Genomic DNA, 13,049 nt, shown 5'->3' on the forward strand with positions numbered 1-13,049 from the left:
TGAGTTAATTAATACATGTGTATAAATCGTGTTGTTCATACCGTACATATTCATTGTGTTTATTTACTGCTAATATTAATGTAATATAAAGAAGACGTTATGCACTTTCTAAATCAGGAATGTTTAAATATTTACACATTTTATCCAAATAATGAATATTTCTCCCCCTTCATTTCATATATCCTAATATAACTTTATAGCTTTGGTTGTAGTCTATCATTATTTCAAGATTTGCTCACATGTTGTGGTTGTGTAAAACATGTTTCTGCCTGCTCTTTGAGTGCAAACATAGACCAAAACACCAAAGGTTGCCAAACATTAAGTTATTGGTTATGACCGTGGCGGACTCAGGCTGTTTGAAGGGCAGGGGAGAACAGATAAAAAGGGCTTCTACTGCACAACATAGGGCCCCACCTGGGCTCAGAAAGATATGATGCACCATGTATGAGCAAAATAGCCTTCATCCTTGATTAAAATTAGCATTACGTTATTAGGTGATCCAGTCCAGATTATAAGTATAACCACAACTCCTTGATAAAAACGGGGAACTATAAACCTTTACAAAGTAAATTTCCCAAAAATAAAGTTCACCTAAAATATTATAACCTGAACTAAAGGCAGGGATGTTACTAGGCATTGGAAAAACATTCAGGGCTTAGCCCAGGTCTGTAGGGAGGTCAGAGGGCATCCTCCCCCTGGACAATGTCTTAGATTCTGGCAGCTAAATGCACCATTTTCACACAGTTTGAGCCTAAAGACGGCCCATGGCATGCAGGGCCCATCGTCTGTGTGTCTCAGTCACATGGACATTACCACATCTGGTATACCACTCTGCTTGTCAACATGAAAAACGATAAACGATAAAAGGACATCCTCATAGGTTACCCATAGAAAACATTGATGAGGTTTTTATAGATAATATTTCATGTGAACATCATACTGCTTGAATATCAGACAACACTACGTCTGCCTTTAAGGTTTAAATGGGTCTCTAATTCGACTTTGAACTGGAAGATATTCCACGTTGCCTTCATCTTTTTTTTTTAAAGATTCTTATATCCATAGCCTTCAAGTCTTGCCTTAGTGAGTTAGGTAGCTAGCTACCACCAGATGCCAACAATGACAAGCTCTTTAACCAGTATGCTCTCTCTGTCTGTCTGTCTCTCTTGTTCAAAATGCCCTAGTACTATGAAGTAGATATGCTGCATAACGTGCCTGAGTTTTTATCACGATAACGATATCATAACATTTTCGATGGTGCTACTGTCCTCAACTTTTGTCACACTACAACAAAATATATCCCATTTTTGAGGAAAAGACACAACAGAGAAAAGAGGGTGTGTTCACAACCAGGGACGTGCACAGGAATTTTGAAGGACCATTGCTCTGACCTGAAAAAAAGGCACCGTGATACTCACTACATCTCCCAGAATGCCTCAGGACCCGCCCAGGTGTAGGTGCTTAAGACACCTAATTGTAATAGAATTTAAGAGCTGTGGTTCCTGTGGTCATCAGTAGTCATCAATAGGCCTTTAAAAGTCTCCTCCTGTCTCCTCTGCATACCTCCTTCCAGGGCTGGACTGGAGGGCATTTCCCCGTTGGGCCAAACGCACCTTAATAATAATAATAATAATAATTTAGTTTTAAAATAGTTTAAGGTGCATTTTAAAAAGCACGGACAAGTGGTAAGAGGGAAAAAGCTGCCCATTGGTTCATTTTCTATACTGACACTGGGCTGGTCCAATTGTAAAAATGATTTTTCATTTCTTGCTGTATAAATAAACCTGAAACTCTAATGTATATATGATAGTAAGTGTACATGGTTGAAAAGTTATATCTTTATTGTTTCTAATGCATCGTGGATACATTTACTTTGTAATTGTTTGGGAAACTGCTGTTTAGAGTGAATCTAAAGTCTGCCTAGATACCCGTGATGTCAGTAAATTCTGATTGGTTGTTACAGGTCTGTTTAATCTGGTTGGTTTAGAGCCGTGGGATGACGGGGAGATTACGATAAAGAACGGGAGAGTAGTGACCTGGAGGTGGGCGGGAGAACGTGAGAGGTGGAAAGTGTCTCGCAAGGACTTCGTGCTCGTGTATGCAGTGGTTAGTGTGTAAAAGGGTTGTTGGCTAAACAATACTGAACATGACACTGATTGATGACCGGAGAGTCGACGGACTAATGGACACTGCTCCGGGACCTACTCGGCATAAACCAGGTAACCATAAACTCCAGTGTTTTCTTTTAGGTTTTAATGGGCCACAACACACACAAGCATCCAACCAGGCATGCTGTGTGGTTGGGAGAGGGTTTGCCGGCTAGTGTAAGAGTGTGGGTCCGGACATAGTTATTTGTAGTGAAGCTAACCGCCTACAGTATATTACAGTTAGCTGGATATTACAGTTTGTTTCTGTTTGTCAAAATGTAAATTTAAGATCAAAGAAAAATACACTTTGTATGTCAATTGTAATGTGTATGTCTTAATTTAGTTTTCAATCCAGAGGCTGTTTTGGTAATGTTTGCTGTGGATTTATTTATTTATATATATATTTAAAAAAAATAAAAGAACTACCTGTGAGTCAGAAAGCTGCCTGGTTGATGTTGATAGTGGAACTGCTGCTGGTGAATGTAGCAATGCCTTTGTATATTAATAGTAGTTATCCCTACTTTGACTTAACTTTGGTTAGATGCATAGTTCAGGGACCCAAGATGTATTTTGTTGTTTAATAAAAGGACCAAATAGCTATTCTCTCATAACACTTCACTTAGTGTTGAACGCAGTTGCTCACAGCCAACAATGTGTGGATGAAAGAGGGTGTCAAAATGAATGCGCTAAAACACAAGGGGCGTGCAGAGAAGTTTCAGGCCAAATTTATTTTAAATTTAGAGGCACATGCACAGAGATGAGGCAGATGCTGTCAAATGTGCAAACATAACAGACCTGTCAGCTGCAGGGGCTGCAGTATTGTCAACATCTACAGTGTTACGACCCTGTGCCAATGCCACACACCTACAGTGTTACGGGGGGGGCGGCGATCAGGCTCTGAACTGAATTGAATTGAACAGTCTTTGAGTTTCTGACCTGCATTGGTTGTCAGACACTTTCTCTGATAAATGCCTACTGGATTTGCATTAAGCCATTTCCTAGTCTTTGCTCTGCTGCTTCCTGCTCCTAAGGGATGTAGCACTTGGCATGTTTATGTGATGCCTCCAAATGACTAAACCAGTCCAATCAGCAGGGGACGCCCATCTCATTTCTGTTTCGACTTCTCGTGCAGGGAGGTCATGTGACATCAGAGAAACCTGCAGGAGGCCAGTTAGGGGGATGCATGCCACTGCTGCTGTCAGAGAAGGTGTTGCAGACACCAGTCACTTACAAGGCCTGTGTGTGGCTTTCGGGTCTCAGTACGTTTTTCCTGTCAAGCAGAGCGAACGTGCCATTTCTCACATATGTCTCTGTGCAGAGAACATCAACAGGAAGTCACGTGGGGAAGCCATGACCACAGACGTACCAAGATGAAGCCTGTACTGAAACTTCCTCTGATGCAGCGATAAGGTGATTGGTTTCTTTCATTCAGAGGATGATCTGATTGGCCAGTTCTGTGTGTGACAGACTGTCATGCCCTAAGGCTGTTGCTGTGGTCTTTATGTTGTAGAAGAACTTCTTTTTAACAGTGGTGTCCAGTTTGTATTTGAGTTGTACTTTGTAAACACAAACTATCTCCACTGAACAAAAGTTAATTTGTACTCATTTTGGACTAAAACTGGTGGGAGATGTCTGGGGAAAGAGGTGAGTTTTACACACATACTGGATATTAAGTCTTTAAGTAACCCCTGAAATGAGAATTTTAATTATAAGATAAGTCTTAATGACTTTCTTAGTAACACTCTCTGTGACACAACAATTGGTGTTGAAATGAGTATGTCCATCTTAAATAAAACACACTGTTTAAATATTGACAAACATTTCCTTTCCAGCTCTACTGCCTAGGATGAAGTATGCCAGGCAAGAAAATGAATACGATGGTAAGAGATATTCTTTCTTTCTCTTTGCATATGAATATTTGTGTTATCAATGTAGCATTTCAAACAACAAAAGATCTGCCGTATTCCACTTTACACTATGGAAATGAATATGCAGACTTAATTATACATAAATATAATTATGTAATTATTGACATTTCCTTTCCACTGCTTGGGCAAAGAAAATAAATCTTCTTACCCTCTTTGTAAACATCACAAATCTTTAAATGTTCAAATATTTTCACAAATTCACCTCTGAACAATGGAAATGAATATGTTGACTTAACCATATATACAGACAAACTGTGAAGGCACAACAGCTCCTTTGCTTATTTTTCCTTTGCAGTATGACCATATTAGCAGTAGATCCCTCTTTGGGCATCAATGGGCCTTGGCCACCATTTTGTGTAATGCTTCTTCAGTATTCTTGTTCATGCTTAAGCTTGCAAACCGGCTGAAATTAACTTTATGTCAAAATGACATGGAAACGTCAAGGGGCTTGGCTGAGTGGGCCCTGGTCTACTCTCACCACAGGAAACCCACAGCTGTCATGCCTTAATCTGTGTGCTGTCAGCTCAGCAACTGAGACACATGCTTTAGACACTGCCTCTTCTACTGTTTATGCATTCAGAGATTATTCTAAATATACGTGCTGAGCTATAAGGTGCATTTTTGAAGTGGTGATCTTATTCAGTGGTTACATATATGATATACGTGATACACTAATGATTTGTAAACTTGTTGTTCGATGCTGCTCAAACATTTACAGGATAATTATTTCTATCAACTTTGCACTTTGCAGTACCAGTGCAACCTGCTGACCTGAGGATGGTGCTGGTGGGGAAGACTGGATCAGGGAAGAGTGCAGCAGGAAACACCATCCTGGGAAGAGAATGCTTTGAATCGAGGCCGTCATCTGAATCTGTGACGAAAGAGTGTCAGATAGATGAGGTCATGTCAGGGGAAAAGACCATCTCAGTTACTGACACACCGGGTGTGTATGACACATACTTAGGTGTGGAGGCTTTGAGGCGTGAGTTGGAAAACTATATTTACATGACAACTCCTGGACCCCATGTGTTCCTGCTAGTGATCAGAGTTGGGGTTAGATACAACAGGGAAGAAAAGGATGCAGTGCAGTGGATCTGTGATAATTTTGGCAAGGATACTTTACATTACGCAATCATACTCTTCACCCACACTGATGAGCTCAAAGACATGACCTTAGAGCAATATGTTGATGAAAGTGACGATCTAATGACGCTCATTAGTGACTGTGGGGGCAGATATCATGGGTTTAACAATACAGACACAAACAGAACTCAGGTCACTGGTCTCCTGCAGAAAGTTAATACCATGGTGGGAAAAAACAGAGCGAAAGGGAGAGAGCACTATACGAACAAAAAGTTCCAGGAGGCTCAGAAACAGATTAAAAAAGCAAGGATGATAAAAATGGCCAAAGAGGTAGCTCTAGGTACTGCAACGGCTGTAGGAACAGGGGCAGCAGTAGCTGGAGGAATTGTGCTTGGAGTCACAGAGCTTTTGCTCCTACCAGGACTGTTGATTGCAGGGGGAGCTGTGATTGCAGGCAAAGCAGGGTATGATTTAATTAAAAAACAACAACAAAAAAAAGAGTGGTCATGAAAAGGGAAAAAAACAAATAATTATGTGGTTCTTTTCTGCAATTTTGTATGCTTTTTTTTCTCTTTCTTGTAGCTGTTTTTGTTTGGTATTCACACAGATGTTTGTTGTGATAATGCTAACTGACTGTTTAAATGACCAAATTCTTCAGAGAGCACCTCCTTTCCTAACTTCTTTCCTCTACCTCTCCTTATCTTTCCCCTAATGCCATCTCCTCTAACTAGTACTTTAACTCGCACTTACAGTAGTTACATTCCTGCACTTTTTATTTCTTATGTAAAGTAGTATTTATTGTTACACTAGGTCTCTGTTGCTCGTAGCTTGATTGTTCTCTCCTTGGTACGTCACTTTGAATAAAAGCGTCTGCTGAATGAATAAATGTAATGTAATTCTGAAAGCATTAGTTTCTGTTTGTTCTACTCTGTGAAATGTCAATAAAAATTGTTCTATATATATCTGTGGTGTTGCCAATGCCAGCACCGGCATCTTAAAACACTTTATGTTGTAGAAATGGCAAAAAACGTCCTCAGAAACTTTGAATGGTCTACTTACTAATGTATTTGAGTAGAAACAAAACATATTTTTAGGGTTATGTGGGGGAAAATAAAATGAGGATTTCACATTTTAGTCTTTGCGTCAAAAACCAGCTCCTGTTGACACTCCCATTACCAGCACTATGCTCATTTCACTTTCAGAAAAGCTAGTGAGGATGTCCTATGAATATATTTTCACAAAAAGCTGACAATCACACCCATACATTTAGAGCAATGTCCTTTTCAAGCGGAGTTTTGTCTAAGAAATGTAAATTTTCCACATAGTATATAGGTTTTCGCTAGTTTGATTGATTGTTCAGTATGTATAATGAATACGTTTCCTTTTCAATTGTATGGGAAACTGCTGTTAAGAGTTAATCTAAATACCAGAGTTTGTCTGCCTAGATACCAGTAAATTCTGATTTGTTGTTACAGGTCTGTTTAATCTGGTTGGTTTAGAACTGTGGAATGACGGGTAGATTACGAAAAAGACCGAGATGAGAGTGGTGACCTGGGGGTGAGCGACGGAGAGCGGCAGAGGCAGAGGCAGAAAGTTTCTCGCAAGGACTTTGTGCTTGTTGTGTGTGCGGTGGTTAGTGTTCAAAAGGCTTGTTGACTAAACTATACTGAACATGCTAATGACTAAACCAGTCCTGTCAGCAGGGGGCGCCCATCTCACTTCCCCTTCAGCTGCTTAGTGCAGTGAGGTCATGTGTATTCAGAAAAACACGTAGGAGGCCATTTAGGGGAATATGACACTGCCGCTGTCTGTTGTCTGCAACACCTTCTCAGTCACTCACAAGGCCTGTGTGTGGCTTTCAGTTCTCAGTTTTTTCTGTAAAGGAAAGAGAACGTGCCATTTCTCACGTTTGCCTCTGTGAGATGCATGCCACTGCTGCTGTCAGAGATGGTGTTGCACACAACAGTCACTCACAAGGCCTGTGTATGGCTTTTGGGTCTCAGTACGTTTTTCCTGTCAAGCAGAGCAAAGGTGCCTTTTCTCACGTATGTCCCTGTGCAGAGCACATCCACAGAAAGTCACGTGGGAAAGCCATGACCACACATGTACTGAGACCTCCTCTGAGGCGGTGATAAGGTGATTGGCCAGTTCTGTGTGTGAGTAGGGTGTTGCTATGGTTTTTTAATGTTCTATAAGAACTTCTTTTTAACAGTGATCTGTAGTACTTCATGTTCTTCATGAACACAAACTTTATCTCAACTGTTCTCAACAAAAAGTTAATTTCTACTCATTTTGCAGTAAAACTGGTTGTTGGTGAAAGAGGTGAGTTTTACACACATAGAAGGTTTTGCAGACAACACCGTCACTCACAACAGGCCTGTTTGTGGCTTTCAGTTCTCAGTTTAGTGTTTAGTTTTTTCTGTCAACCAGAGCGAACGTGTTATTTATCACGTATGTTTCTGTGCGGAGCACATCAACAGAAAGTCACATGGGGAAGCCATGACCACATCTGCACTGAGACGTTCTCTAAGACAGTAATAAGGTGATTGGTTTATTTCATTGAGAGGCTGATCTGATTGGCCAGTTCTGTGTTTGGGAGACAAGGGTGTGCTGTGGTTTTTATGTTCTATAAGAGCTTCTTTTTAACAGTGGTGTGTAGTTTGTATTCGACAGTTGTACTTCATTAACATAAACTTTATCTCCACTGTACTAAAAAGAAAAACGTTTTGGACTAAAACTGGTGGCTGGTGAAAGAGGTGAGTTTTACACACATACTGGATATTTAGTCTTTAAGTAACCTCTGAAAGGAGAACTGAACAGGGTTTCATTTTTTAAATTATTTTATAAGATCATTCATCAGGAGGCTTTCTTCTCTCTGACACAACAATTAGTGTTGAAATAAGTATGTCCATCTTAAATAAAACACACTGCTCAGGATAAAGTATACCAGGCAAGAAAATGAATCAGACGGGAAGAGATATTATTTCCCTCTCTTTGTATATGAATATTTGTGTGCTATGAATATAGCATTTCAAACAACAAAAGATCATACTTACTATTCCACTGTACACTAAGGAAATGAATATGCAGACTTAATCATTAATAGAGACAAACTGTGGAAGCACAACAGCTCCACTTACTTTTGCTTTGCAGTATGACCATATTAGCAGTAGTTTCCATTTTGGGTGTCAGAGGGCTTTGGCCACCATTTTGTGTCAAGCTTCTTTTTTGTGTCAAGCTTTCCTCTTCATGCTCAAGCTTGCAAAATGGCTGCTGTTAACTGCATGTAGAAATAACATGAAAACGTCAAGGGCCTTGGCTGAGTGGGCCCTGGTCTACTCTCACCACAGGAAACCCACAGCTGACATGCCTTAATCTGTGTGCTGTCAGCTCAGCAACTGAGATCGGTGTTTTAGACCCAGCTTCTTCTACTGTTTATGCATGTGGAGATTATTCTAAATATACGTGCTGAGCTATGAGGTGCATTTCTGATGTGAGCGGTTGGAGTTTGCGAGCTGTATCGAAAACTTTTTTGGGACCGAGATATGCATACTTTCTGCCATGAATTTGCTGTCTTTGTTAGAGTGTGTATATTTGGGTTATTGTATCTTGTGTGCGACCGACCAGACTCAAAACCCTTTCGGTGCATTTGATCTTTCAGGTAACCAGTATTACCAGGTAATAAGGGAATGCATGTAGGATTATAGCTCTAAACACAGACGAGTATTTTATATGATGTCATTAGGCTATAGAAGTATTTTGTGTGCCAACAAAAACTTTATATCGACATGAATCAGATGTAATCCAAGTGAACACAGTGGATGAATCAGTCCACATATGAACATGGCGGACGTCCAAAGTGAGCTCTCTCCCGAGCGTTGTGGCCAGCTGAGCTCCTGTGAGGGCTGCACAGAGCTCTAGTCCAGGCATGGACTGTTGCCGCTTCGGTGCTACTCTGGAGCGGGCTGCTAGGAAGGCTACCTGTACTTGTCCAGAGGCATCCTCTGTGCGCAGGTAGCCTACCGATCCATAGGCCCGCTCGGAGGCATCACAGAATATGTGGATATCTCTCCAGGCATTGGGTGAATCCAAGACAGTACTTATTTGTGTTTTTATGTTTTTATGTTATGTGTAGTACTTATTGTGTTTCTATGTTTTTATGTTTACTGTATGCACCTTCACATCAGAAAAAATTCCAAGTAGGTGTAAACCTACTTGGCAATAAATCCCATTCTGATTCTGATTCTGATTCTGATTCTGAGCTGTGGCATAACATCTGGGGATGGAGATCTCATCTATGTGGAAGTACAAGGTGTGGATCTACCAGTTCACACTCAGAAGGATCCTACAGAAGGATAATGTGGCCGCTGAAGATGAGTGAGATTCCCTCATCTACAACAACCAAGATGGATGGGAAAGGCAACTCTTTCATCCGAAAGTGGCTGGGGCTACCAAGGTGCTTCTCTGACCTCTTCGGGAAGAACACCTTGCAGCTGCCACTACAATCCATCAGTTTGGGCTACAAGCAGGAAAAGACCAGGCTGCTTCTTGAGTTAAGAGAGTCCACCGATCAGTCAGTGAGAAACGCAGGCGTCAAGGTCCGTACTGGCCGGAAGTGGGAAGCCCAAACTGAAGTAGACCGAGCAGTTGGCAGGCTGCAACACCAATAAATCGTGGGCAGGGTCCAGGCAGGAAGGGCAGGATTAGGCTGGGGAGAGGCACCACGTTTTTGGTCTAAGGCCAACTGGAAAGAGAGAAAGGAGATGGTGGTGTCAGAGGTGATAAGGATGGAGGAAGAGCGCTATAAGATCAAGGCTGTGTCCCAGAGCCGACAAGGAAGCTGGACAACCTGAGAGGGGGTTGTCGACCGGAAGATCAGTTGGTCAGACTTGTGGAAGATTCCTCAAGCGAGGCTCAGCTTCCTCATCAGGTCAACGTATGACACGCTTCCCGTCCTCTGAACCTCCACCAGTGGTTCGGAAACGAGGAAGTCTGCCCACTCTGTAACACTCCCAACGCAAGCCTCCGGCAAATCCTGTCGGGCTGTAAGATCGCGCTTTCGCAGGGACGCTATAAATGGCGCCATGACCAGGTCCTGACAAAGCTAGCTGAGGTCCTGGAAGGGCGTAGGCGAGAAAGCAGGGGTCTCCCACCAACGGAACACCACATCAACTTTGTCAGGAAGGGCGGAGGGAGAAGAAGCAACAGGCCAAAACAAACACCAAAGCTCTTTTCCTCCGACCAGGAGTGGAACATGCGAGTAGATCTTGGCAGGCAGCTCCAGTTCCCCAGCGAAATCACCACCACGTCTCTCCGACCTGACATAGTGGTGTGGTCCACCAAGGCAAAAACTGCACTCGTCATCGAGCTCACAGTACCATGTGAGGAGGGAATCGAGGCCGCTTTTAAACGAAAGAAGACCAAGTACTCAGAACTGGCTGCGGAGTGCAGGGAGGCTGGCTGGAAGACCACCATCTACCCAGTGGAGGTTGGATGTCGAGGCTTTGTGGGGCAGTCAACCACACGCCTACTGAAGGATGCAGGCGTGACAGGAGCAAAGCTAAAGAAAACAACGAAAGAACTGGCGGAAGAGGCGGTGAAGGGCAGCTTTTGGGTGTGGCTAAGGAGGAGGGGAAAGGGCTGGGGAAAGAACATCTAACCCAGATACCAGCTGCAGGAGACGTTTCAGGATTAAAGGAGCGAAACGTCGGTGAATGGTGGTTCCTGGCTGACGACCCTGCAGCTGATCCACGGGCACCGGAGGAGGTGCGTCAGGCAGCAATGCCCAGCAGAAAATTCAAGCTACCTGTTCAAATACTATGTGCTTAAACTCACTTTTCCCCCACTCTTCCTTGCTTGCAGAATGTCAGCTGGCAGCAGAGGATGGTCCCAGTCTCTCTGTTTCTCCCACAGCTTCTGGACGAGAATCTTCGCTCTGGTGGTGAATGGGATGATATATCATAATGGATCATACTGGCTGGCCAGAATGTGGTTGATGATCCTCATAGTGGGGGCTGCCTGGCTCTCCATCTGACGAACATTTGTAGGTCAGTGCGTCAGACTGACAGTGCCACTGTAGGCTCAGGGTTGACTCCTTGGCATCTGACTGCTGGTGGGAAAGCCAGAGCTTGGTGCTGGCTGACCGGTCTGCGGCAGGGAGATGACAGATGACCTGAGGGTCATTACTGGCCCACTGTCGCAGAGAGAACCCTCCTTCATCCAGCAGCACTCTGAGTCTGTCAACCACACCTTTGGCATCCTTCACGATGGCACAGCTCTGCAGCCAGTTGTCCACATAAAAATGGTGCTCCACTGCATTGCGCACTTCCTCCTGTGGGTCACTGTGGTGAATGACATGCTTTTGAAGGGCGAATGTTGCACAACACGGGCTGCACATCGCGCCGAAGGGAAGGACATTCCACTGGTAGACTGTCACTGGGGCGTCACGGACCATGTCTCGCCATATGAATCGGAGGAGGGGTTTGTCCTCAGGCAACAGGCGTATCTGGTGGAACATCCCCTTAATGTTGCCAGCAAAGGCAACTGTGTGCTCCCTGAAGCGTAGCAACACTCCTAGGAGGGATGCACCCAGAGTCGGCCTAGAGTCGGGTTTGCATACCTGAGTATACCATCTACTTCCACTCTCACTGTATTAGCCTGTAACAGCTGCACTGCTTCTTGGTCATTCCTGGAACGGACCACCTCCTTCTCACTCCTGTAAGAAAGTATGTCCAGTTGCCACAGCTTCTCTACGTGCTCACGTAGCTCGACAGCGGGAGACTTAAGAGCTGTGAATAAGCACTGTTGAGGGGACAAGCGGTGCTGGAGTAGCTTCGTTGGTCCTTGGAATATCCATCCCAGCCTGGTCTTTATGGCAGCAGATCCACCGGGTGGTCCCAGGCGCACTGGCTCTAAGGCAGGGGTTCTCAAACTTTATGGGGCCAGGGACCCCTCAAAGGGCAGAACATTTTCCAAGGACCCCTAATAATCGCGTCCTCCTCGGTCGACTTTGGCTCAAACAGTGACTGATGGTGCGATCTGGCACTGATGTACCTTGACCTTGGAGTTCACCTCTTATCTCTTTGGAAGTTGTTCTGGGCACTTTGGTTACCATTTGTGTTATCCGTCTCTTCAATTTGTCATCAATTTTCCTCTTGCAGCCACGTCCAGGGAGGTTGGCTACAGTCCCCTGGACCTTAAACTTCTGAATAATATGTGCAACTGTTGTCACAGGAATATCAAGCTGCCTGGAGATGGTCTTATAGCCTTTACCGTTAACATGCTTGTCTATAATTTTCTTTCTAATCTCCTGAGACAACTCTGTCCTTAGCTTTCTGTGGTCCATGTTCAGTGTGGTACACACCATGATACCAAACACCACAGTGACTACTTTTCACCCTTTAAATAGGCAGACTGACTCATTACAAGTTTGAAGAAGCCTGTAATGCTAATTAGAGGACACACCTTAGTTTAACATGTCTCTATGGTCAAATTATTTTAAATCTTTTCTAGGGGTACTGTGGTGTATTTCCGTAATAATCACACCGTAGACGGGCAGCCATTTGCTTGTAACACGCTCTTTACTCAAGTCAATCAACCACCAGGTATCCCAGCATGCATCAGTTAAGCTGAGAAGACTACGGCACAACAGAGTATCCAAAAATGCAACCTCATGATTCAAATACATCACATCACCCCCTTTTTAAATGAAGGTACTCTTCAGTTACACTAAACACAACTCCCATAACTAATGCATACCTGTGAAAACAGATGTCAATGACAAGTAACCCAATACATTCTTTTAACCCAGTGTGATCTCTTTTTCTTTTAAACAAACAGAGATATTATGCTAGAACAGTGTTAGAGTATTACAGTCCATTTGACCATCAAT

The 13,049-nt window shown here is 43.3% G+C and overlaps 1 protein-coding gene across 2 annotated transcripts; it reads left to right on the plus strand.

Annotated features, from left to right (window-relative positions):
• The first annotated feature begins 3,511 nt into the window (after positions 1-3,511).
• LOC105908842 (GTPase IMAP family member 4-like) lies at positions 3,512-5,668 on the plus strand. 2 transcript variants are annotated; one of them, XM_031562151.2, is made up of 3 exons: positions 3,512-3,557; positions 3,980-4,027; positions 4,827-5,668. In XM_031562151.2, the coding sequence occupies exons 2-3, from the start codon at positions 3,994-3,996 to the stop codon at positions 5,666-5,668; spliced, it is 876 nt and encodes a 291-aa protein (XP_031418011.2). In that variant the 5' UTR covers positions 3,512-3,557; positions 3,980-3,993. The 2 variants fall into 2 exon arrangements, with proteins under 2 accessions (XP_031418011.2, XP_031418010.2); XM_031562150.2 differs by lacking the exon at positions 3,512-3,557 and adding an exon at positions 3,579-3,791.
• Positions 5,669-13,049: the final 7,381 nt, after the last annotated feature.

This window comes from Clupea harengus, unplaced genomic scaffold, assembly GCF_900700415.2.
Source record: "Clupea harengus unplaced genomic scaffold, Ch_v2.0.2, whole genome shotgun sequence".
In the NCBI taxonomy this organism is placed as follows: domain Eukaryota; kingdom Metazoa; phylum Chordata; class Actinopteri; order Clupeiformes; family Clupeidae; genus Clupea; species Clupea harengus.